This window comes from Eremothecium sinecaudum, chromosome VIII, assembly GCF_001548555.1.
Source record: "Eremothecium sinecaudum strain ATCC 58844 chromosome VIII, complete sequence".
Classification (NCBI taxonomy): Eukaryota; Fungi; Ascomycota; class Saccharomycetes; order Saccharomycetales; family Saccharomycetaceae; genus Eremothecium; species Eremothecium sinecaudum.
Genome location: NC_030899.1, coordinates 270168 through 292826, shown reverse-complemented (window position 1 = coordinate 292826; position 22659 = coordinate 270168). Strand labels below are relative to the sequence as shown.

The window sequence follows — 22659 nt, the reverse complement described above, 5'->3', positions numbered from 1 at the left end:
AGTTGGTTCCGATCAATGAATGCTTAACTCCGCATAAATTAAAGCAATTTTTAATTTTTAGAGGACAATTGTTGAATGTTGTTGGTTGTCTGGATTCATATGTTAAAAGACGTGCTTTGTTGCGTACTTGCTTACTACGTTAGTTAGGTAACCAAGCTCTTCAATCCGCACTCTTCAATCCGCACTTGATTGTTATCTAAAGGTCAATATGAATAGAGCTATGACTTGCTGGATAAGAAAGTAGAATCAACGCTATACAATAACGCAGTAATAAATAACCTTATAACATAAGTTGGAAGGAATAAAGGAAATTTACTTCTTTTCAAATCCCCTTTTCATACCCTACCAATACTGCGGTAACTTTTCCTTTACTAAACCCAGTTAGTGGATAGTGTTAACAGATAATGACCAGCCAACATATACGAGTAGTTGGTACTAAATACTGGCATTCTGTCCTTCGATTGCTTCAAATTCTAAGCATTGAAATATAGAAAACAGCTGGGCAAGTAGTCAATAGCTTAAAGTCTTCCAAAGCTAGAAATACCGTCATCTAAAATCCCATAATTAAACCATTCATGGCCCATTGCCTCTTTGGCAGTAATACGTTCAGTTGGATCGAATTCAAATAGTTTGCGACACAAATCCACAAACCAGTACCAGAATAAAAATATTTCGCGGTCCAAGTTCAAATTCCTACTATAAAACTTTGATTCTATCATCGCCCAGTTCTGTTCTGGGGAAAAATCCCAGTCTATTACTAACCATTCACCGAAGTCCTTTTGCAGTTTCGCTGAAATTAGTTTATCCAGACGATCGCAAGTAGTCATTACTCGTTTCATCGATTTTTCTTTGGTTACAATTTCTCCTTTGTAATTACGTTCTGGCCACTGCAAAGTCATAGTATTCTTGTCAAAATGCCTTACAACAGTTGTCATTAGGTCTGACGGTACATTGCCCAATTTATGCTCTACTTTGTAGAACATCTTACTAACCATTTTCCGGGCTATAGACTCGCCATTGATTCGCTGCATCATAGCCATATGCTCCAAGTTTTCATGGATGGGGTATAGTGATTCACCAGTTACTAACTCAACTAAGACGCAGCCAATGGACCAAACGTCGCATGGGAATGACCATCCCAGACCGAGCACTATTTCAGGGGCACGGTAATGGCGGGTTGAGATAACAGGGGGATGGTATTCTTGACAAAATACTGCAGATCCGAAGTCAATCAATTTGACCTCCGGATTCGTCAGAATCATCTGCTTGCCCCCAGAAGCCTGCTTCCGACGGGTGCTTAAAGTAGCGAGTAATGAACCAGATAGCGGTACTTCCACATATGACTCATCGCAGATTAATATGTTCTCTGGTTTGAGGTCAGTGTGTATTATCCCCAAATCATGCAAGAAACAGACAGAGCGAATCAGCTGTCTAGATATTGCTTGCACATGGGACCCCGGAAAACGAGGATTCCCATTATTGCACATAAAGTCATATATTGACTTTCCGAACAAATCTGTAACCAGACAAATATGATTCTTGTAGTCAAAGCACTCCCGCAATACCAAACACTGATAGCTACCTAGAGGGTCATGCTCCTTTATGGTCTGCAGAACCCTCAGCTCGGTCTTCGCTGCCTGCCGATATCGATCCACAGCGCGAATGATTTTAATGGCAACAAACTTCTTCCTCAATTCTTTGTTGTCCGTACATTTGATAACCTTGCCAAATGTTCCTTGACCAAGCAATTCTTTCGTAGTGAAACGTCCGTTAGCAATAAGGTCATTTTCCCGGTAAATATAGTGCCCGTCTTTATCAGTTTTGAAATATTCCTTCTTTATAGTTCGTGACTTTCTTCCCAATAATTTGCTAAACTTCGGTTGCGATAAACTCAAAGTCGTACCAACTCCAAGCGATGCTCCCAAAGCATTAGAGTTAGGATCAATTTCACTTGGGTCGATAGTTGGATCAGCAAGCAATGCATCGGAATTCGGCGACGTAGAGCGGATAACCGGAAGCTTAACAGCCTGATTGCTATTCAAGGTCAAACTGCTAGAGCCACTAATATGTAGCAACTCTTCATCGGTCTGACCTCGCCGTGGCACAACCCCAATGTCTCCAGGGGCTACAAAGTCCCTGTAATACAGTTTCGCGTGAGGCAGCTGGGGTAAAGAAACGGTACGCTGTTTCTTATACCGCCGAGAAGTATAATTCCCACCAACGACAGTATTGTTTAATGCACGTAGACCTCCCACCATATCTTCATCCATATCATTGCCAAACACTAGAGGCTGTTCATGAGTTTCCGGAGCAACGGTTTCTACCCCGTACGGGCTCCCAAAGTTATTTCCCAGCATGTACGTCTGTCGCTGTAGCATCTCGTTAATCAAAGGATCCCTGTCCTCATCCAGGTAGAAAGCACCATTAGAAACGCGCCCCACCCCTTCTACAAGTCTTTCCTCCCCGATATTGATAACTGTCGGCGATGAATCAGCACCTTGCGTGCCAACAGAATTTGGCCCATATAACTCAAATGGCCTAGTTCTTTTGCGTTTTACTCGTGTATTGTCTGCCATTTGTCTTTACACTTAATGCAATACCCTATACTAACTAGCTATAACACTCTCAGATTGGTCACAGCAATAACCGCAAGAGTTTTTTTCGTTTATCCTGCCTGTTGTCGACCAAGATATTCTGACCCTATGCTAGCTCCCTTATCGAGTATCACAAGCCTGTCTATTCTCTTTGTACCCACAGTAGAGTTAAGTAGTTCTTACACAGCGGGTATAACGCCTGCTAAGTTCCAAAGTGATGTTTAGCCAGTCTAAATGCTATTGCTTGCATGGGCCAAGCAAAGAAGCCTAATGTAACCACTAGCAACTTAAAGGAGACCCACGGACTCTAGCACACGCCGCCGAGTCATGCTGAGCTCGTCAAACGTGACAGCACGAGGGGGCAATCTACTAGTCACCAAGAACGAAGACCGGGTAGCACTTCGGCCCGGTCACGTGGCATATATTGCCGCCGCCAGCAGTGAGCTAGCGCCATGCCGGAGCAAGCAGGAGCGATACCACAGCTCTACCCCGCGTATGTGTATCGTCTTCTTGGAAAGTGGCGGCGGCAAATCTACAACGGCGGCAAGCGCGCACCGATCGCCCAGAAAAACGCGCGGACTGCATGGCTTAAATCAAGGTCCTTGGGAAGCATGGCATCGCCGTCCGTTTCTATTATATTCAGTTCTCTATCCCCTTAGCCTTCCTTCACATAGTTCTTGCATTGCGCCTTGCTGATCACCGTTATGTTGTGTTGTACAGTGAGGTAGCGTGTACAGTTCAAGAAAAATAAAAATTAAAGGATGAAAATAATCTTGAGTATTTTGATTGTAATTCAGAAAGGAAAGATACAAACTAACTCCCCTTCATCGGAACGGAGATCACCGCCACTCTTATCTCCGTTTGTTTACGGATAGCGACCTGCTGTAAAGAAACATTCTATAACTCCGAATAAAGTGTAGGTGCTATTATTTTGATTTGATCATCGGATTGATTGAGGGATTACTGCGAAGAGATCTCAGTTGTATCTGCAAAACTGAAACATCCTATTGTCTCTAAGATCTGCTTTCCAAACTTTTCATACTTTTCTTGATCTCTATGATAAAAGTGTAGCAAATAGATATTTTATGCTAGAAACGTTGCCTTTGCTTTTATACCTAGATCACACGGTAACCCGATATACTTGCCTTTTCCTTTTGTCTGCTCGGTCTTAAATAGGTTCAAGTGCATGCGCGAGGTGAATTGCGCGCTCTAAAGAAAGGCGTGTATAGGCAGGGGCCACGATTATTATATATGCCTATACAGATTAGGATGTACGCATTCCCTTCGTCACAGGGGAAGAAGTTCTTGCAGCGACTATCGTCCCTTTCAGAGTTGGTGTATGAGCAGAACAGAAAGATAAGATAAGTTGCAGCAGGCTGAAGTCCTCGAAAGATAATATATATTCGCCTGCTGTTTAAAGCAGAAGGCCACGCTGTGTTCAAAGACGATAAACATATGAACCAAAACTGCAGACATAAAAGTGTGAATGGCGACCCGAAGCTGGCGCCTCCGCCGGGGCAGACGTTTGAGACTGGACAGCGCGCGAACTTCGAGCCGAGACTGCTGCCTGCAGACTCATTGATGTATCGGTTCTACAATCCGGGTTCAGAAAATGCATCGACGGCTGCGACTGCTACCCAGCCGCTGCCTTCGCTAAAAGAGATGATACACACATCCGAGCCTGCAGTTCCACCACTGGGCCCGCGCGTCACTAACGTCCGACTACCTCCTATATATGTTCCAACCGAACCGCCACAGCTGCCCCCACCACTACGACAGTCTTGTTTCAAGGACACTTTACCTATGCGTCAGCCGGCTGCTCCGGCAGTACTAACGACGCCAACGCATTCCGGCGGTTCTATGCGCCTATCGTCCCCGTCATCCCTACCCGCTGCTTTAATCCAGTACAGGCGCAATTCAGTTCCCTGCAGGTCACCCAAAAGCCAACAGTCCGTCTCTATCGATGCAACTTACTCCCACAGGAAGAGCTCCTCGGTGTGCGAGATATGCGGCAAGGACTTCAAACGTCCCAGCGCTGTGCGCACTCACATGGTCGTCCACAACGACGACAAACCCTACAAATGCCAGTATCCTGGGTGTCTCAAATGCTTCAACGTCAAGAGTAATATGTTGCGACATATGCGCAAACACAAGCTAGACCCCTAACCGCATCGCATGGCCATCTTACTCGATTCAAAGATGACTCTTGTACCTATACAAGCACATATATACGCGGCGTCGTCGACTAGCGGGCGTGCCCCCGCTAGCAAATGTCGAACACTCTAAGAACTCTCCTCCACCGGTCCCAGATCTCTTCACTAACATTCACTTGTATCACGTGATCTATATACACTGTCTACCTACTACGCTTCCCCGGCGCGTCCTCGGGCAGCCCCAAGTGTTTCCACTCGTCCCTATCCATCAGCTGGTGGTCCATCCTGCACCGTAAGTAGTCCTTGGCAAGTAACCTGCAATTTGGCGCATTTTCCCCCCTCACCAACTTCAAGCAGTCCAAGTACTTCTGCATCATTCCGCTGCATTCGCCATCGTGGTCCAATGGAAACGACCCCCGCTCCGGTGGCGTGGGCGAAAGCGCCCTTAGTGAATTACCAGGGTTTGCAGACATCTTTTACCGGTATAGCTCTCTGCAAATAACTAATTAGAACCTGTGGCCTGACTTTAATATGTAACGTCTACTGCGAAATTCTCTGTCTAGTAACGCCAGCTCTCAGTAAAACCACTACAGTAAAAAAATCGCTCGTGAAAAATCACCGTGTAAAACCACCGGCAAAACCACCCGTAAAAAATCACCCGCATTTCACCCGCATTTCACCCGCAAAAATCACTCGTACCTAATCACCTCCCGACAAAATCATGCGGTTAAACTCTAACCACATCACTAATCCGATCATACGCCGGCGACTAGGCGCCACCCCGCCCTCCACCACCATCTCCATGTTCGTACCCACGTTCTCGATCCGACGTTGCAAATGACCTGTAATTCTTATTGAGATCCGGTCTTTTTAAACACACTCAGTCTTAACCACCAAGACAGAGAATTGGTGTGCGCTGTTTTTCCGTCACTATTTCTGATGCCACATTTTACGTGTCGTAGTGCCTTAGGATCTCATGATACCCTCCATAGATAGTTAGCCTATTATGTACCCAACCAGTGCCAACAATGCTTATCTCAACCCGTAGTGAAGATACAGATTACCCCTTTTGTATGGTTCCTGTCCTGATAACATCACGCCTATTTGCGCTTAAAACAACAGGTATGAAACAGATTCAGATGACGCGCGATTGTATAGTGAGACCATATGTTTGATTCGACAGTCATAACCTAATAAATTGATGTCGGAGGATTTACAGATATGACGCATACTTTCTGTGATTGACTACAGGATCTTCGACTAGGCACTTGCACTTCTGAGTGTGAATGGCACGGATTACAGTAACAACCACGCTTATAGCTGAAACACGCACTTTAACCTACTGAAGGATACACCCTTCGATAAAGGAACCTGTGGTATTTACGTACAAGGGATAAAGGCCTTGTGAAATAATGCATCAGGATTGTCTACGGCGGGTCCGTTAATACTACATACTCTATATTTGCGGATTGTATAGGCCCACAGAAAAAAAGACGGACTATACGCGTTAAAGTAGACGTAGTTATTTACAGGTTCTCTAGAGCTTATCGTACCCAGACAGTGATCGTAGTACCTTTTTTTAAATTATAGGATGCGGATAAACAGAAATATATGTCTGCTGTATGTAGGCCGAGCTCGATTTAAAGGTGACTATGCAGCGAACTATTTACGGTGGTATATATTTAGTTAAAGTTGAATAATATATATTAGGATGTGGAGTAAAATTAAGTATGTTCTTAAAACCCGTTGAATCAAAAATATCCAATGAATACTCACGAGTTTAGTTATAATACATGCAACAGATATGTGCAACAAGTGGACAGACCAGCAGCTTTGATCCCGGCTGTGTACGGGGAGCACCAGCACCAAAGTTTCTGCTCTAACGACCGAGTTATGCTTCCTCCCCTATCGTCGCTCCTGCAAATACCTTCTTACCAAGATGGCTCCTTCTCAACGCCTCGGCTGTCCGAGACTCATTACATGACGCCCAAGCTCGCATCTGTGCCAAATTACAGCGTGAAAGGAATGCAGTCGCCACTAACGCCGACGGCATCATCGGTTATGAACAACGCTATACAGCAGCCCGGGTCGGCTTCCTACTTTACATTGGATACCACGCTCCGGAAGGTCCATGATGATGTTTCGAATACAACTTATCACACATCACCAGCTTTTCGCGTTACGTCAAAACGAATTGTTGACTGGCGGAAATATGATCCCAAGAAAACCTGTCCACTGTGCGGCAGGCAGTGTACCAGGCCCAGCACATTAAAGACACACATGCTTATCCACACAGGAGAGCTCCCATTCCAATGCAGCTGGACTGGCTGCGGGAAGCGCTTCAACGTCAGGAGCAATATGAAAAGGCACTTTAATTCACACAAAAGAAAACTCGCCAAGGAAAATGGACAATTGAATAGTAGCATCGCGCAGTAATTTTACCTACACGGGGTATTCACTTAATTAGCAAAGGCTCTGGAAAGGCGGAACTTGATGTTCACATAACGGATAGCCGATAATTTTGTACACACGTATATAGGAATGTAAGATAAATCCACGTATGATATACAGGATGAGCTAGAGAAAAGGCCAAGCATTCTACGTTTTCCTTCTTGTTCCTAAGGGCTGATCTCGATAACCTAAAAAATTTAACAAAAGGAGGTATTCCGATGGTATTGTCATTAGAAACCACATTCTGGAGCTACCGTAACGCGATCGCGAATAACAATGATGAAACGTTCGTTGCCAAGAGATTAACCTTAATATCTACGTCGGAGTGAATTATCAGATCATTATTGTCATGCTGTGATGGGGCACACGTAGCAGGCATCTGATCGTTGGAATTGAGCTTTACAAATTGATGTGATTTCCTACATTCCGTACTAAACGAAAAAGTTAAATGTAAATAAGCTTTACTTAGAACAGCCCTCTAAGGTCTTAATCTCTTGGGGTCCCTTGGGAACAAGGTTGCTCTTCTAATATTCTTTAGACCGAGATAGAACATAACGATTCTCTCTAAACCGATACCACCACCTGCATGTGGAGGACAGCCGTAGGTAAAAGCGTCACAGTAGTCTTTGAAGCCTGGATCTTCTGGGGTTAAACCGTGGTGTCTCATTCTTTCTTTTAGTAATTCTGGATCATGAACACGTTGGGCACCGGACATAATCTCCTCTCCCCTCATGAAGAAGTCGTAAGAATTAGAATAGCGAGAATCTTTAGGATCTGGCATCGTATAGAAAGGACGGATTTCGAGAGGGAACTTGTCGAGAATATAGAAGTCGGTATCATATTTTTCCCTTACAAGTGCACCTAGGAATTTTTCGTTCTCTGTAGACAAGTCTTCTAGGTCATCGATTTCCTTTCCTGCCGCTCTCAACATAGCAATACCCTCAGCGTAATCGATTTTCACCATTTTCCCATCTTTTGGCAGTTTAAATTCCTCAACGGGATATTGTTTCCGGACGATTGCAATCTCATCAGCACAACGAGTCTTCAACTCAGTGAACATGAAGACGAAAAGGTCGCTTAGTAGGTCAACAACTTCGTGGTAGTGCTCTTCAAACGCAACTTCCAGATCTAATCCAGTAAATTCTGTCATGTGACGGTGAGTATTAGAGTTTTCAGCTCTGAAAACAGGCGCGATTTCGTAGACCTTTTCAAAGTCAGCTGCGATTAGTTGCTGCTTATAGAACTGTGGAGATTGGGCCAAATACGCGTTACCTTTAAAGTATGAGACCTCAAACACATTGGCACCACCTTCAGAAGGAGAAGCCAATAGCTTGGGAGTGTGAATTTCGGTAAACTTTCTGGCTTGCAAGAATTCTCTGAACAATTGACAAACTGCAGCTTGGATTCTGAAGATAGCTTGGTTGGTGGTGGTCCTTAGGTCGATGACACGGGCATCCAATCTGGTGTCCAAGTTGACAACAGGGAGGCCAGCAGCTTCAGCCTCGGCCTCAGAACGGGTAGCATCCTCCAAAAGGATTGGCAATTGTTGTGGTGTTTCGGAAATCGTAAAGAGCTTGGTAACTTGAATTTCTAGGTTTTGAACAGTAGCAGATTTGATTGGCTCGGCTACTTTTCTGACGATACCATGAACCACAACAATTGATTCCAAATTGACAGCACCTGCCCACTTCACCATCTGCTTGGAAACAGAACCATCCTTGTTAACCTTTAACAATGCCTGGATCAATGCAGATTGTTGTCTCATTGTTATAAATGTTAAAGTAGCACCCTGCTGTCTTGAGTTGTGGACACGGGCTCTAAAAACAACCTCCTTGCCATCATCCTCTTCGGTTAATTCTGCAAATTGGATTCTTTCAACACCACTTCTGGTAGTAGATTGGATCAATGGTAACTTACCGTAGTTCTCCTTAGCAGTGTCAGATGCGGCAGCTTCTTTTTCACGAGCTTCTTTTTCAGCTGCCAATTGAAGTGCACGCTCTTCCTTCTTACGTTGCTTCTCTTGCTCTTTTTGTAACTTCTTTAAAGCTTTCTTGGATAATGGTTGACCATCTTCGCCTAGGATAACTGGTTCATCTGCTGCTGCAGCATCAGTGTTTAGTGCTGCCACTTGTTCAGCAACTTTCTCAACTTGTTCAGACATATTAGATTATTACCCGTACTATCTAATGAGGTTAAGACTTCAGTTAGGGGTTTAGTTAACAGTATTATGATGAATTGTCAAGTATCTTAACGTACGCTGCCTCGAGTTTAGCAATGGATCCAAGCTACAACGCCTAACGAAAAACTTTTCAGCACGTGACTCACATGTCGTACCAAACGATATGTCTCGTAACTTGCTTAATAACCTAGGTCGCAGCCGCTCCGCAGATCAGCTGGTCTTACGTTATAACGCATATTCGCAGGTTCAAGAAACGGAGATCGCATATAAGCCCTGTTTCTAACTTGCGCTAATTAGCTCGGGTGAATTGTAGATTAAAACTCCTTTAAACCTTATTTCACATTCCTGTTTTTCAGATGATTGACCCACATATCAAGACCTAATGATCGAATTTAGAAAAAGCGGCCTATAGCAGTTATCGGGAGAGTACGTAACTAATTATCATCTTAGGATTGATCCTCTTGCAAGAAGTGTTTCATGGTTCAAAGTATCTAACTAAATTACCGCTGCACAAGGGTACGACGCGAAGTGAATCATTTACATACAAGCCATCTCCTCAAAAAGTTGATCCCAGCTGATTTACTTGTTAGCGTATTCGTTTTATCTGCGTGCAGCAGATCACTTGACGTTCAACTATAACACTTGTTAAACGAGCCTGCGGCTGGTATCCTGCTGATAGACGCATTGAGTCACGTGACTTGATGCAGATCAATAGCGGGACCCTGGATGCTTTTGTGATACCTCGCACGGGATGCAATCCTGTGGTCAAGATAACGTTAAACTCCATGCCGGATATCGGAGCAAACTTTAGAAAAGCTAAAAGTGTAATTCTTGATTCAATACAAATATTAATAATAAATAAATTTAAGACTAGAGTATTCTCCCTCGACCACGAGACAATAAAATACAACTAAATAAATACATATTAGAAGGTACATTCAATATAACCTTCTTATAACAAGATCATTTCTTGGCCTTGGCAGCAGCCAATTTGTTTAGTGCAGAACCGTGAATGAACCACTCAATTTGTTCAGAGTTGAAAGTGTGGTCCAACTTGGTTTCCCAAGATTCACCATTCTTTGGGTGAACTCTCAAGGTCAATGGCTTACCTGGTTGGAACTCAGTCAAACCGTCAATGTCAACGGTGTCATCAGGGTTGATTCTGTCGTAGGCACTTGGGTCAGCGAAAGTCAATGGCAACAAACCTTGCTTCTTCAAGTTAGTTTCGTGAATACGAGCGAAAGATTTGGTAATGATAGCAAAACCACCCAAGTATCTTGGTTCCAAAGCAGCGTGTTCACGGGAAGAACCTTCACCGAAATTCTCACCACCAATAACAACCCACTTGACACCCATAGCCTTGTATGCTCTAGCAGTTTCTGGAACACCATCGTATTTACCGGTAAAATGGTTCTTAACACAGTTAGCCTTCTTGTTCTCGGCGTTGATAGCACCGATCATGTAGTTGTTAGAAATGTTTTCCAAGTGACCTCTGTATTTTAACCATGGACCTGCCATAGAAATATGATCCGTAGTAGTCTTACCTAGAGACTTGATTAAAATAGGCATGTTAGTTGGGTTCTTGCCGTCCCAGGTTTCGAATGCTTTTAGAGCTTGCAAACGGTCAGAGGTTGGAGCAATCTTGACTGAAACTTGATCACGGTCCTTTGGTGGAGCCAGGTAAGTGTTCTCACCAGGGTCGTAACCTCTAGTTGGCATAGCATCACCAGTTGGAGGCTTCAACATAAACTCATTACCGTCCTTGTCCTTTAACTTGTCAGTCAATGGGTTGAATCTCAAGTCACCAGCAATGGCGAATGCAGTGACTAATTCTGGAGAAGTAACAAAAGAGTGGGTTTGAGGGTTACCATCATTTCTAGATGTGAAGTTTCTGTTGAAAGATGTGACAATAGTGTTCTTTTCACCCTTCTTCATGTCTTGTCTGTCCCATTGACCAATACATGGACCACAAGCATTAGCCAAGACAACACCACCGAATTCAGTGAAAGTGTCCAATTGACCGTCACGAGCAATAGTAGCTCTAACTTGTTCGGAACCTGGGGTAACAGTGTACAAAGACTTAGCCTTCAAACCGTGGGAAGCAGCATCCTTGATAATGGAAGCAGATCTGGACATGTCTTCGTAGGAAGAGTTGGTACAAGAACCAATCAAACCAACCTTAACTTCCAATGGCCAGTCGTTCTTGACGGCAACTTCCTTCAACTTGGAGATTGGAGTAGCCAAATCAGGAGTGAATGGACCGTTCACGTGAGGTTCCAAAGTGTTCAAGTCAATTTCGATAACTTCATCGTATTCAGCACCCTTGTCAGCAGTCAACAAGTCATTGTGGTACAATTCAGCAAATTCAGCGACTTGGTGTCTCTTTGTGGCCTTCAAGTACTCAACCATAGATTCGTTGAATGGGAATACGGATGTAGTAGCACCGATTTCAGCACCCATATTACAAATGGTAGCCATACCAGTGGCTGAGAAAGTATTAACACCGTCACCGAAGTACTCCACAATCTTACCGGTACCACCCTTAACTGTAGTTATACCAGCCAATTTCAAGATAATATCCTTTGGAGATGTCCATCCGTTCATACGACCGGTTAACTTAACACCCATGATCTTTGGAGCTTTCAATTCCCAAGGCAAATCGGACATAACATCCACGGCGTCCGCACCACCAACACCGATAGCAAGCTGACCTAAACCACCTGCATTTGGAGTGTGGGAATCGGTACCAATAATTAAGGCACCTGGGAATGCATAGTTTTCTAGCACAATTTGGTGGATAATACCAGAACCTGGCTTCCAGAACCCAATGTTGTACTTAGCAGTGGCAGTCTCCAAAAAGTCGTAGACTTCCTTGTTGATATCAACGGCTCTCTTCAAGTCCTTAACACCACCGGTTTGAGCTTGGATCAAATGGTCACAGTGAACTGTAACAGGACGTGCAACCTCTGGCAAACCAGCCGACATGAACTGTAAAATAGCCATTTGTGCAGTGGCATCTTGACAAGCCACACGATCTGGGCGAAGCTTCAAGTATGACACACCTCTCTCAATTGACTGTCCATAAGGATCGTCCAAATGACCATATAAGATTTTTTCAGCATAAGTCAATGGGCGGCCAAGTCTTTCACGAACAATGTTAACAAAGTCCAAATTCTCCTTGTAGTTAATGAAGGACTTCTCTTCCAATAAGTTCTGGTTGACCTTAGAATCCCTAGTTAACCTAGTAGCGCTCGATAAGCTACGACCAACTGGCCCTCTTCTTAGTATTGCACGGGCAGATAACATATTTGCTATGTATTCCAGATGTTATCCCGATACTGAAATCAATTAGATATAACCCCTGAATGGACCAACGACACAGTAACAGATTCAAATAAACTTAAAATATTCTACTGTCGGCTATTCTTCGCCTATATTTATATTTATCTAACCTTTGAAAACGTCTTAAAAACTAGGCCATTAAGGCAAACATTACTCTATAGAAAGCCTCTTAAAATTCAGCAACCTATTCATAGTCATCAATTAATCTCTATAACACGCGCAAAAAAACGATCGGAGCCGATCTGACCGAAGTGGCAAAAAAGGTTACGGGCCCGAGAACGGATTTGCGGGCCCCGAGGTTCATGGCCGGGTAACAGTACAAGCCCAAGCTCCGCGGCTAATAAGGGATGCCGTTGGTGAGTCTTTGGAACTCGTCATAGCCCTTGGTGAAGACGCTTTCATAAGAGCGACGTATTAGAGCACGCATGAACAGCGCAGCGTCGTGATCTGACTTGTTAGGTTGGAACCTAGCTTCCAGGTTTCGAATTGTCTTTTCACCTTTAAAACAAGGTAAACTGCTGCCCAGCATGGGTACTACTGTTTGTATTATAGTTTGCATGTGAGGACGTGCGGCTAGGTAGGCCTTTATGCATAGTTCTTGGAATTTATGATATGCTTGGGTATCTTGGCTACCACCCATTACGCGTACCATTTCTTTTGTTAGTTTAAACGGAACGGCTTCAAATTTCACACCTCCGGGTACGATATCGAAAATGAAACCGAAGTCGATATGCAGACAATGGCCTTGGTCGTCGTACATGATGTTTCCATTATGTCTATCTTTGAAGTGTAAGATATACGAGATAACGCTGTAAGCGGCTAAGGACTTGACGAAGTTGTTCCGTGCGTTTTCAAACTCGATGGAGTTCTCGGGACCGAATTTCGTGGTGAAGTACTCATACAGGCCGTTGACGGCTTCGCGGCCGAGCATATCACGTGAGATAGAATTTGGCAGTACGTCGATGACTCCACAGCCTGGAGCGGTCGCTGTGACGCGGTATGGGAAAACGTACAGATCCATACCTATGGAAGCCCAAATGGTGCGGAATACGGAGATGAGTTGAAGGGCTAGAACATCCTGGCGACAGTCGTCTCCGACCTTGAAGATAGCGCTTTGGCGTTTTTCGATTGTAGCTTCCTCGTCTGTGGTCTTGTCAACGATGACGTTTTTTCGTATGATAAAGGTTGCCATAAAGGGAGCCTTCGCGTGGGATTGGAGGGGTTTCCCACTCTTGCGGTCAATATCAACAACGACACCGTCTGGGTTGCTTGGCAAGTATACGTCTGGTTCGACGACGATCTTCGCCATCTCCTCATCGATCTTGACCTTTTTCTCGGCCTTAGTCTTTCTGATATATGGCTTTAGTTTACCGGATATGCTTGTGACGTCGTTAAAGAACCTGAATTCCCGTTGGTAGTAATTGAGATGCGACTCGCTGAACCCCCGGATCATTTTTTCGCGGATACGGTCCAGCGTGGGCTTTATTGGGTCTTCAATTGTAGCTTCGTCGTCTTTGTAGCAGTTCGCAAGCATATTCCATATGATCTGGTGGGAAAAGAGGAAGCTCAGTTTGGCAGTATCCAAAATGAACCTTTCCACATACCCTCTTACATCATTTCTGAGACATTGAACAAGCTGGGGAACGTAGAAGAACGTTAGGTTGATGTCGTGGGATTCCAATGCACGAACATTGTACTGTATTAAAAATGACTGCTCGTTCCAGTTTGGTAAAAATAGATTAATAGACTGTATTGGTGAGACTGGTGTCCAGTATAAAACATACTTAGACACCGGACCTTCTTGTTCCAGCAAATATGTTAAAGCCTCTGGGATATGTACGCAATGCAGTGGATATTTGCAAACCAGTCTAGAAAGAGCTTTGACGTGTTTTTTATCGTGATACCTGCCAACTAGAGAGACGGCCATCGCAGCGTCAATGTCGAAGGCCAGTTTCACCAGATCGGAAGGAAGAGACGGCAACTCTGTTGCGGTGCCGAGAGGGTCCAACCATGTCTCCAAAAGATTTAGCTCACTTACGACAAAACTTTCTAGCAAGGTGACTTTAGCGCCAGTATAACTGCGCAATACAGGACCCAATCCTTTGAGGTGGTTTTGTAGCTCTACTAGAAGTGATAAATCAGTGCGTATTTTTAATTCATTAGATCCAAATGGCCACGATCTTGGTTTTTTAAACCACATCAAAGCTCCATTCACAATCGTTTGTGACAACAGTTTAGCATCCCAGCTATTTTGGTTCACAATGAATGACAATATCATAAGCGCAAAGTTTAACAACTCTGTACGTGCCATTCTTGCGTATGGGTGGTAGCTTGCGTACTTCAGATTGGACACACTATAGTTCGCTAGTCTAGTAAAGATTTTTAGTAAATGGGTACTTTCAAATAGTGTTCCCTCAAAGTGAGAGGCAAAGAGCCTGACCACATATTGATGGGGTTCAATGGATTCACTAACAGCTCTCGCGGTTTCATTTATTTTCTTCTTGTTATAAGGTGAATATTCCATTGGCTGGAACTCTTCTGGTGTCAAATCAAATTGATGCGAGTAGAGTCCCTTATTCTGGTCAATTGATTGCATGAAAAAGTACGCAATTTCGGCAACTAACAAGTGTGAGAGGTCTTTTCTTTCTTTTATAACGGACAACCATATATCTGTAGCAATTTTCATTGAACTACTCGAGAAATGTTTAAATGGGATAGATACAAGTTCGTAAACCAAACTGGACGACTTTCCTTGGTGTAGTAACAGCAAAATGGCGCATAGGTCAAGGTAATCAGTTACCAATGATTCTGAGAACTTTTTTGATTTTTTGAAAGATGCGTCTAGCTGTGCTTTAATTTCCAACCTTTCTGCTTCCAATTCCTTCCATGACGACAAAGTGGCTTTATCAACTAAAAACTTTGATCTCCAGGAATGCTGAGACAAAAAGCTTGAAATGGTATCAGGTTTTTCGAAGCCACGAAGATTAATCTTGGATAGTTCTTTATCCGCTGTCAAAACAGACCCTGCCATTTCAAATGCGAAGGATACACCGAACTCGACGCTGCTCTGTCTATGGAACCCACCTAGACCAGAGAGATAAGATTGCAGTAAGATTTTCGTATCTTGGTTCGCCTTCTTCAAAATGATTTTTACCCATTCCTTCGCATTCTTGTATAATCTTTGCAATGATGAAGTTCTCCACTTATAAGAATCGGAGATCATCACTTTAGTCTTCGAGTGCTTCAATTCATACTCATAGCGCGGTTCATATTTGTTTGTCTCATAATCTACAATGCTATCGAAAAGCATAGTCAATGAATCTAATAACATAGACAATGATTCCATATGACATAAACTAGAGGGCACCCTCCTAATAAAAAGGTCACAACACTGGAAGGCAAAATCCTGTAAATACAGGTTCCGATGCGTCAGTAATAGAATCATATTGGTTAGCTGTCTTGCAATCTGTTCAGACGAAAATATACGAGGGTCACCTTTCATAACTAGCTTGGTAAACCTTTGAACAATTGAAATGACAATTGACCCCGTAAATCGCTCTAGGTTGCTGGCAACAAGCGATGGATTCGAAAAATAAAACAAAGCTGTCGAGCAATCACCGGACTCACATCTTAAAGTCTCAAGGAAAAGGGTTGAAGCAAGGAACATCACCTTTGGAATAGATATGGTCCTCGCCACAACAGCATTTATATTTAAATGATCCGCAAGACGATGCTTCTGCTCTTTAACGTTATGGTTGGATGAACCACGACGTAAAATGGTATTCATATCAACAGAGGTTTCTCTATTATTAGCAGGGAAATCAGAGGTCAATGGCGGACTATTATAAGCAATAACCCTAAGCTCCTTATAGTATAATTCAGTGAGCCTAGAACCACCATGAAAACCGTGCACAACCATATTAAACCAAATATTTCTGTACAAGTTGGTCGTGACTACATCATTGCTTAGGTCTAAAGGTGGTTCACCAGGTTCTGGTAACAGAGCAGCCAATGGCCTCAAGTATAGAGCAATTTGCTCTGCAACTTGAGAAATTTCACTATGTGGTCTATGGTGTTCCAATTTTTCGACTTCACCACGTGCGATAATAACTTCCAGCAACTCCCTTAAGTACAATATATAGACCTCATGACCACGTTTCGATTTAAAGTTTTTTGAAATCGCAATTCTAGAATTTTGAATTCCCTGTAGCAGAAGGTCATTCCCCTCAGTTATCGCGAGAGCAGTTGCCGAATTGCAGAATTTCATCAGCTGTTTAAATTCGGTATGGTTAACGAAGCAACAGATATATGATAAACCTTCAAAAATTATTAGGTCCAACTTCTGTGAAACGACTCTGAACTTCTGTGTTAACATCGTTACAACTAACGCAACAATTGTAGGGTCTTCATAATTTGCGGCAACAGTAATAACAGAAGTAATCGAGTTTTTAAATAACTTATCATGGTAAGTGGCTCCTGCTTCAAATGGCAAATGCTGAGATACTGATGTAGTATCGGAAAGCGGTTCACCGCCACTACTGAAGGATGTTAACCCATCACTGACTTTTAGATGGTTTTGCTGGCATGTGGCAACAGTGTTCGATCTTGCTGGTCGCAACTGGAATAACTTATCTACATGAGTTTCATAATTCGTAGTAAATCTACGTTCTTTCACAATTGGGATAGGCGATCCATCTTCCGAAACTGCCAACAAATTGTTAAGTGAATAAACGGTTCCAACAACAGAATCTTGATTTAATGGTTTTAAACCTATGGCAAACAGCGCTGATATTTTTGAAACCATTTCTGTGGTTACTTGAGCTGAAGAGACGATATTAGGGAAAGCATGTAAGAGCTGAGGAGAGAGTTCTTCGGTAAAGAAATTTAACAGAGAAGATGCACTAAGAACTGATTCAAGGATTCCTGGGGTAATTGCCTGAGTTACATTATACATTTTTGCTAGTTCAGCAGATAACACAGGTATTAAAGAATTTTGGTAGCGCTCTTTGTCAACATGTAACCCCACAGAGAGTAGTTCAATTGCATACTCTTTTGCATGACAGGCTAAGTTGCAGCTCGCCGGATTCAAGTTGAAGTATTTATAGCCCTCTTCTATATCCTTGATTTGTTTCTGAGCGTACTCTAATACAGCTGTTAAAAAGTCTGTATTAACCCTAATATTAGATCTAAAATTATCCAAGCATTCGATATCGTGCTCATCCAATTCAATATTATTTTCAAAGCGGTATTCTCTATGCTGGTGGTTCAGTAGAAACTCAGTAATCTTGGTTTCCTTTGGAATTTGGGCAATATTTGCAACAGTAGCCACCTGTAACTTTCCAATCAACATGTAGAACAAATAGGGACAAACTTGACAGTCATTATCATAATAGTTCAACAATGTATCATTGAGTACCATTTCAGAAACTATGGACTCTACCAAAGTCAAAAAGTCCTCATTGATAAATGTATGTAGTTTTTCGACAACAAATATTTGCAATTGATTAACTTCGACGCCTCTCCCCTCGCACAATGCTTCAATGAACCCAATTAAAGAAAGTAGTACAGCAATATCAATCTGTTCAAAAACAGTATTCAGATACTGATCTAATAAGTTCTGAATTTCACCTTTCAAGGTAGGGAATTGCACATATATTGTAAGAATAAATTTCACCAACTGCAACGCTAAAATTTCGGAAGGATGCTTCAAATTGTCAACTTTAAATTTACTCAAAAGGTTATCCGTAAATTTCTGTTTTGGAGAAACCAACATATATGGTGTGATAACATTATTGAATAACTTGGTCGCCTGCTCTAAAGTCCTTGGTACTGCTTCAAATAGTGATATTATGATTTCAAACTCACTAATTGTTAGCTGAATATCAAATAATTTTGAGGGACTTTTACAATGTGATATAGGCAAAGAAACAGTTATATTATCGAGAGTCTCACCCTTATCTAAAGAGACTTGTATTAGCCTCTTAAGTGCACGAGCCCTTAATGAAAGCTGGCTTTTCCTAATTTAGTGTTAGTCTTAATTCCTCAAATAATTTGGTGTAAATATAGAGTTAGCAGTTAACATACTTGAATGCCATCTTAAGGGATTACTCTTCTGGTAGCTCTGTAGTCCTCGTTAAGGCTGCTATTATAGCTACATATATGTTATTGATTAATGTAACACTTATTGTCAAAACAATTGCAACTGTCACTTTCTACGAGTAGACTTCGGTGTTTATGTTATGTTTGTTATGTTTAACACATGATACGTGTATATGGACTATATATTCTAACCAATCGGGAGCTCATTTTAGTCTTTTTCTATATTGTTGAGCAACTGTATAAGAGACCCTTATTGCGCGCTAAAATACTTCACTCTTTAGTTTACATTTTGCTAACAAGCTGGGCGGCTTACCATAGTGTTAAAAAAAACTCATCGCAAGTCATCAAATAACATTTCAGTGCCACAGTGATTGCATGCTTACCTGATTATACGATATCAATTGATTTCATCGACATTCCCACTTCTCCATTAACTTTACATAAAATAGCTGCTCTTGTATGTCGAAATGCATTAGCGTATCCAGTCACGTGACTATAAACTTGAGCTGGGTACTGATCGTCACCGGGCTGTATAACCTCGTAATCAGATGCTTCCACACTATTGCTGGTGTATAATGCCGCTGATATGAGTTTTTTTAACGAGTTATTTGGAAAACAGTCATCCATGGTTTTCAATTTGTAAACTATAGTAATTAGATTGCTTTTATCAAAATCAGTAACAACTTCCTCCTGTACATCAGTCGAAAAGATCTCAAAATCTCCCCTGCCATCGCCAGCACTTGTAGTACCGTAGAGCAGAAACTTACCATCACCAGTAATGCTGAATATCTCTGTTACCTTGAATACATTTTGAAATTTGGTGTTAAATTGGACTACAACTGGGTTTTCGGACTTCGCAGTAGCATTGATTATGCACAAGTTCTGTTGGGGGTAGCCAATTATTGAGACAGCAATAAAATTTGTCCTGCTTATACATTTCATGGACAATATGGGCTTATCGAAGCTGAAGAATAGCTTACTTATGGGTTTCAAGGGATGCAGATCAGGAGGACTAGTGGCCTTGTAATCTGCTACTTCGAGCATCAATCGACATATTTGGCCATTTCTGCAGCCCAGAAAGATGTCATAGCATCTTTTACCGAGTAATTCTTTCTTGTTGCCGGTAAGTGACAATATGTCGGACTTAATAGCTTTCGGTAGATTGTAAAACCACGTTAATTCGACTCTACCGATGTCAGTGTCGCTTAATATTACAAAATGCACTGTGCTTGCCATAGAAAGGCAAATGAGCTTTAAATTATCAGCAAAATCAAATGCTATGGAGTCAAATATCTCTCCTCTCGAAGGTAGCTGAAGTTTTATAAGCTTCGGCTGTGTTGTATTGCTTGAGGCCATGCAAAGGAAACAAGCCTGCTCTGTCTGAACCAAGTGCCCCAGAATAGTATCTGTACATAAATTTATAACAGGACGAGAATTTTCTAAAGTAAAGCCAGTTCCAAGGGAGATTGGGGTCTTTCTGAAATTGCAACCATCGTCTTTTACCCAATAGAGGGCCCCCCGGTCACCAAAAAAACTGAACAGCTTCTTTTTTGAATCATATACCATATCACAACTTAGTTTTCCAACAGTCTCGCCCGCAAAAACGTCTTGATATTCTCTGTAGTTAGCTTTATCTAAAGAATTTCCCAGATAACTTTGCTTTAGCCACTGAATTCCTCGTAGTTGCTCATGCTGTAGACCAGAATCCCTACCCTTCAAAATTTGTAAAACCATTTCACGCCTGGCTTGCAGCGCACGATCTCTGTAATCATCTTCGCTTTGTCGTCTACTTTCCTCCTGCTGCTTCCGCTTTAAATTCTCGCGACTATAGTTTGGCGTACCAGAAGCCCCATCGGTAACAATCTTGAAGTACTTTCCTTTCTCTGCATCAAAATAGAACCCAGGGATATTCAGCGGCGCGTTAGACATCAATAGAAGCCTGTTATTTCTGTTTTACCTCTGGTTATGTACATACCTCATCGCAACCCATATAAGCAATACCAGAGAAATTCATGTTGAAAAAAGCTTCAATACTACACATACATAGGTTTACTGCCAAATCCAAGTCAACAACAAACAAAATAGTAACGTACGATTTGCCAACTTCTCTCAAAGTTGTAAATACTACAGACCTATACTAAGACTTATGGTAAGTATCATGTTACCGCTGAAATTATCGTTGTTGAATTCTTACTAACCCTCATCCCTAATACACAGTTAAAACTTCGCCAGCTACAAAAGGAGAAGCAAAAGCAGAAAGTATCAGAAAGTGATGGACTAAGCAACAAACCCCTAAATACAGCTTCGTACTCAAGTTCCAGCCCTTCTCAGTTACGCATCGATAAAGACCTCATGCACCTAGAGTTGCCCCCATGTGCTACAATTGACACGCAGAGGCTAAAATCAGATAACATAATTCGGCTGTCCATATCTCCTGATGAGGGCTACTACAAAGGAGGTCGTTTCAGTTTTTCCATCAGTTTTAAAGACACTTACCCTATGGAGCCGCCAATCGTAAAATGTCTCAATACCATATACCACCCAAATATCGACTACAATGGTAGCATATGTCTAAACGTACTTCGAGAGGACTGGTCTCCTGTAATGGATTTACAAACTGTAGTGATCGGCCTATTATTCCTGTTCCTAGAGCCAAACGGTAACGACCCCCTTAATAAACATGCCGCCGAAACACTAATAAAGGACGAACAGCGTTTCCAGATGAATGTAACTTCAAGCATGATGGGCCGGACAGTGAACGGGCAAGTCTGCGACTTCGTGCTACACTAGAAGCTACCTTTCAGTACACAATGTGCTGTTCACTTAAAGTATATATACGTATAAAAATATTACGTACAAAATCCATATGAGATATTACATAAGACAAAAACATAAAACCCACTTGTTATACGATCCACGTTACTACCACCCATGCCATGCGCCCGCGCGACTAAGGCTTGCATCACGGAAAGGAACTCATACCCTGATGTGTTCCCCCACGGTAGAGATCTCCTCATTATCAGAGCTTATTACAGTAGGGCGCTGTTGCTTTTCACTTAACGCATTACCGCGGTTCAGACTACACGTAGAGGAGTACCATACCTTCGTGGTGACCAATGGGCGTGTAGCAGGCTTTCCCGTAGTAGCAAGGAATGGTCTGAACATTTGAGAAAGCGGTTGCTTGTAAAGTGACATTATAGTAAAGTTGAAAAAGGGCGGGTGAAAGGACTTTTGTTTTTCAGTTAAATTTTTGTGTTCGTTCTGCGGCCTGACTGTATTGCGAGGACGCCAGTAAAAAAGAAGCTTAAAACTATTGCTGCTAACGAATAATAAATAGAAGAAAAAAAAGGTTTAAAATCTTGGAATTGAAGCTCTACCGTCTACCTATATATATATTCTTACATTATTTATTTTTGTTTCGGGTTTAGCAATTTTGGAAGTAGGGTCAGATTTAATTAGCCGCTTATACTCGTACGGAATTCCTTCGAACAAAAACTATCGGCACACATGGGTGAAAATTAATTAATTTTAGGCCGGATGAAAGATTAATTAACGGAAAAACGTACACATGCAAGTGATAAGACCTCTGGACCAATGATCATAATAACTTTAGCCATCTTTGATCCGTATCTAAGGGTTATACTGGAAGTGTAAAGGTCGTATTAGTCGATAGATTATACATGCTATTTAGCTTATCGGCGAAAAGTAAATAAAGCGAGATAGTGAGCGAAGTCAAAGTCTTGATGGTTAAGCAGGCTCAAAATCTCGGGTGGCATTTTGGCAGTTGCAGAGTCAGTTTATTTTAGGGGAGATAAGGGGGCCTAGAGCTGTTGGCAGTTAT

General features: G+C 42.3%; 10 protein-coding genes across 10 annotated transcripts; 3 read left to right on the top strand and 7 right to left on the bottom strand.

Annotated features, from left to right (window-relative positions):
- Positions 1–518: 518 nt before the first annotated feature.
- KNS1 (serine/threonine protein kinase KNS1) lies at positions 519–2576 on the bottom strand (the record flags this gene model as incomplete). Its single annotated transcript, XM_018134121.1, has 1 exon — positions 519–2576. The coding sequence occupies one exon, from the start codon at positions 2574–2576 to the stop codon at positions 519–521; it is 2058 nt and encodes a 685-aa protein (XP_017989607.1).
- Positions 2577–4049: 1473 nt separating this feature from the next.
- Positions 4050–4760, top strand: AW171_hschr84660 (C2H2-type zinc finger protein; the record flags this gene model as incomplete). Its single annotated transcript, XM_018134122.1, has 1 exon — positions 4050–4760. One exon carries the CDS (start codon positions 4050–4052, stop codon positions 4758–4760), a length of 711 nt encoding a protein of 236 aa, XP_017989606.1.
- A 190-nt stretch (positions 4761–4950) lies between these two features.
- On the bottom strand, positions 4951–5220 carry COX19 (Cox19p; the record flags this gene model as incomplete). Its single annotated transcript, XM_018134123.1, has 1 exon — positions 4951–5220. The coding sequence occupies one exon, from the start codon at positions 5218–5220 to the stop codon at positions 4951–4953; it is 270 nt and encodes an 89-aa protein (XP_017989605.1).
- Positions 5221–6511: 1291 nt separating this feature from the next.
- AW171_hschr84658 (C2H2-type zinc finger protein) lies at positions 6512–7183 on the top strand (the record flags this gene model as incomplete). The annotated part of the gene is made up of 1 exon (XM_018134124.1): positions 6512–7183. The coding sequence occupies one exon, from the start codon at positions 6512–6514 to the stop codon at positions 7181–7183; it is 672 nt and encodes a 223-aa protein (XP_017989604.1).
- A 493-nt stretch (positions 7184–7676) lies between these two features.
- DPS1 (aspartate--tRNA ligase DPS1) lies at positions 7677–9359 on the bottom strand (the record flags this gene model as incomplete). The annotated part of the gene is made up of 1 exon (XM_018134125.1): positions 7677–9359. One exon carries the CDS (start codon positions 9357–9359, stop codon positions 7677–7679), a length of 1683 nt encoding a protein of 560 aa, XP_017989603.1.
- A 981-nt stretch (positions 9360–10340) lies between these two features.
- Positions 10341–12683, bottom strand: ACO1 (aconitate hydratase ACO1; the record flags this gene model as incomplete). The annotated part of the gene is made up of 1 exon (XM_018134126.1): positions 10341–12683. One exon carries the CDS (start codon positions 12681–12683, stop codon positions 10341–10343), a length of 2343 nt encoding a protein of 780 aa, XP_017989602.1.
- Positions 12684–13056: 373 nt separating this feature from the next.
- On the bottom strand, positions 13057–18814 carry STT4 (1-phosphatidylinositol 4-kinase STT4; the record flags this gene model as incomplete). The annotated part of the gene is made up of 2 exons (XM_018134127.1): positions 13057–18736; positions 18804–18814. The coding sequence occupies 2 exons, from the start codon at positions 18812–18814 to the stop codon at positions 13057–13059; spliced, it is 5691 nt and encodes a 1896-aa protein (XP_017989601.1).
- A 391-nt stretch (positions 18815–19205) lies between these two features.
- Positions 19206–20747, bottom strand: AW171_hschr84654 (uncharacterized protein; the record flags this gene model as incomplete). Its single annotated transcript, XM_018134128.1, has 1 exon — positions 19206–20747. The coding sequence occupies one exon, from the start codon at positions 20745–20747 to the stop codon at positions 19206–19208; it is 1542 nt and encodes a 513-aa protein (XP_017989600.1).
- A 217-nt stretch (positions 20748–20964) lies between these two features.
- On the top strand, positions 20965–21608 carry UBC12 (NEDD8-conjugating protein UBC12; the record flags this gene model as incomplete). The annotated part of the gene is made up of 2 exons (XM_018134129.1): positions 20965–20967; positions 21036–21608. 2 exons carry the CDS (start codon positions 20965–20967, stop codon positions 21606–21608), a joined length of 576 nt encoding a protein of 191 aa, XP_017989599.1.
- A 186-nt stretch (positions 21609–21794) lies between these two features.
- Positions 21795–22013, bottom strand: AW171_hschr84652 (HHL168Wp; the record flags this gene model as incomplete). The annotated part of the gene is made up of 1 exon (XM_018134130.1): positions 21795–22013. The coding sequence occupies one exon, from the start codon at positions 22011–22013 to the stop codon at positions 21795–21797; it is 219 nt and encodes a 72-aa protein (XP_017989598.1).
- Positions 22014–22659: the final 646 nt, after the last annotated feature.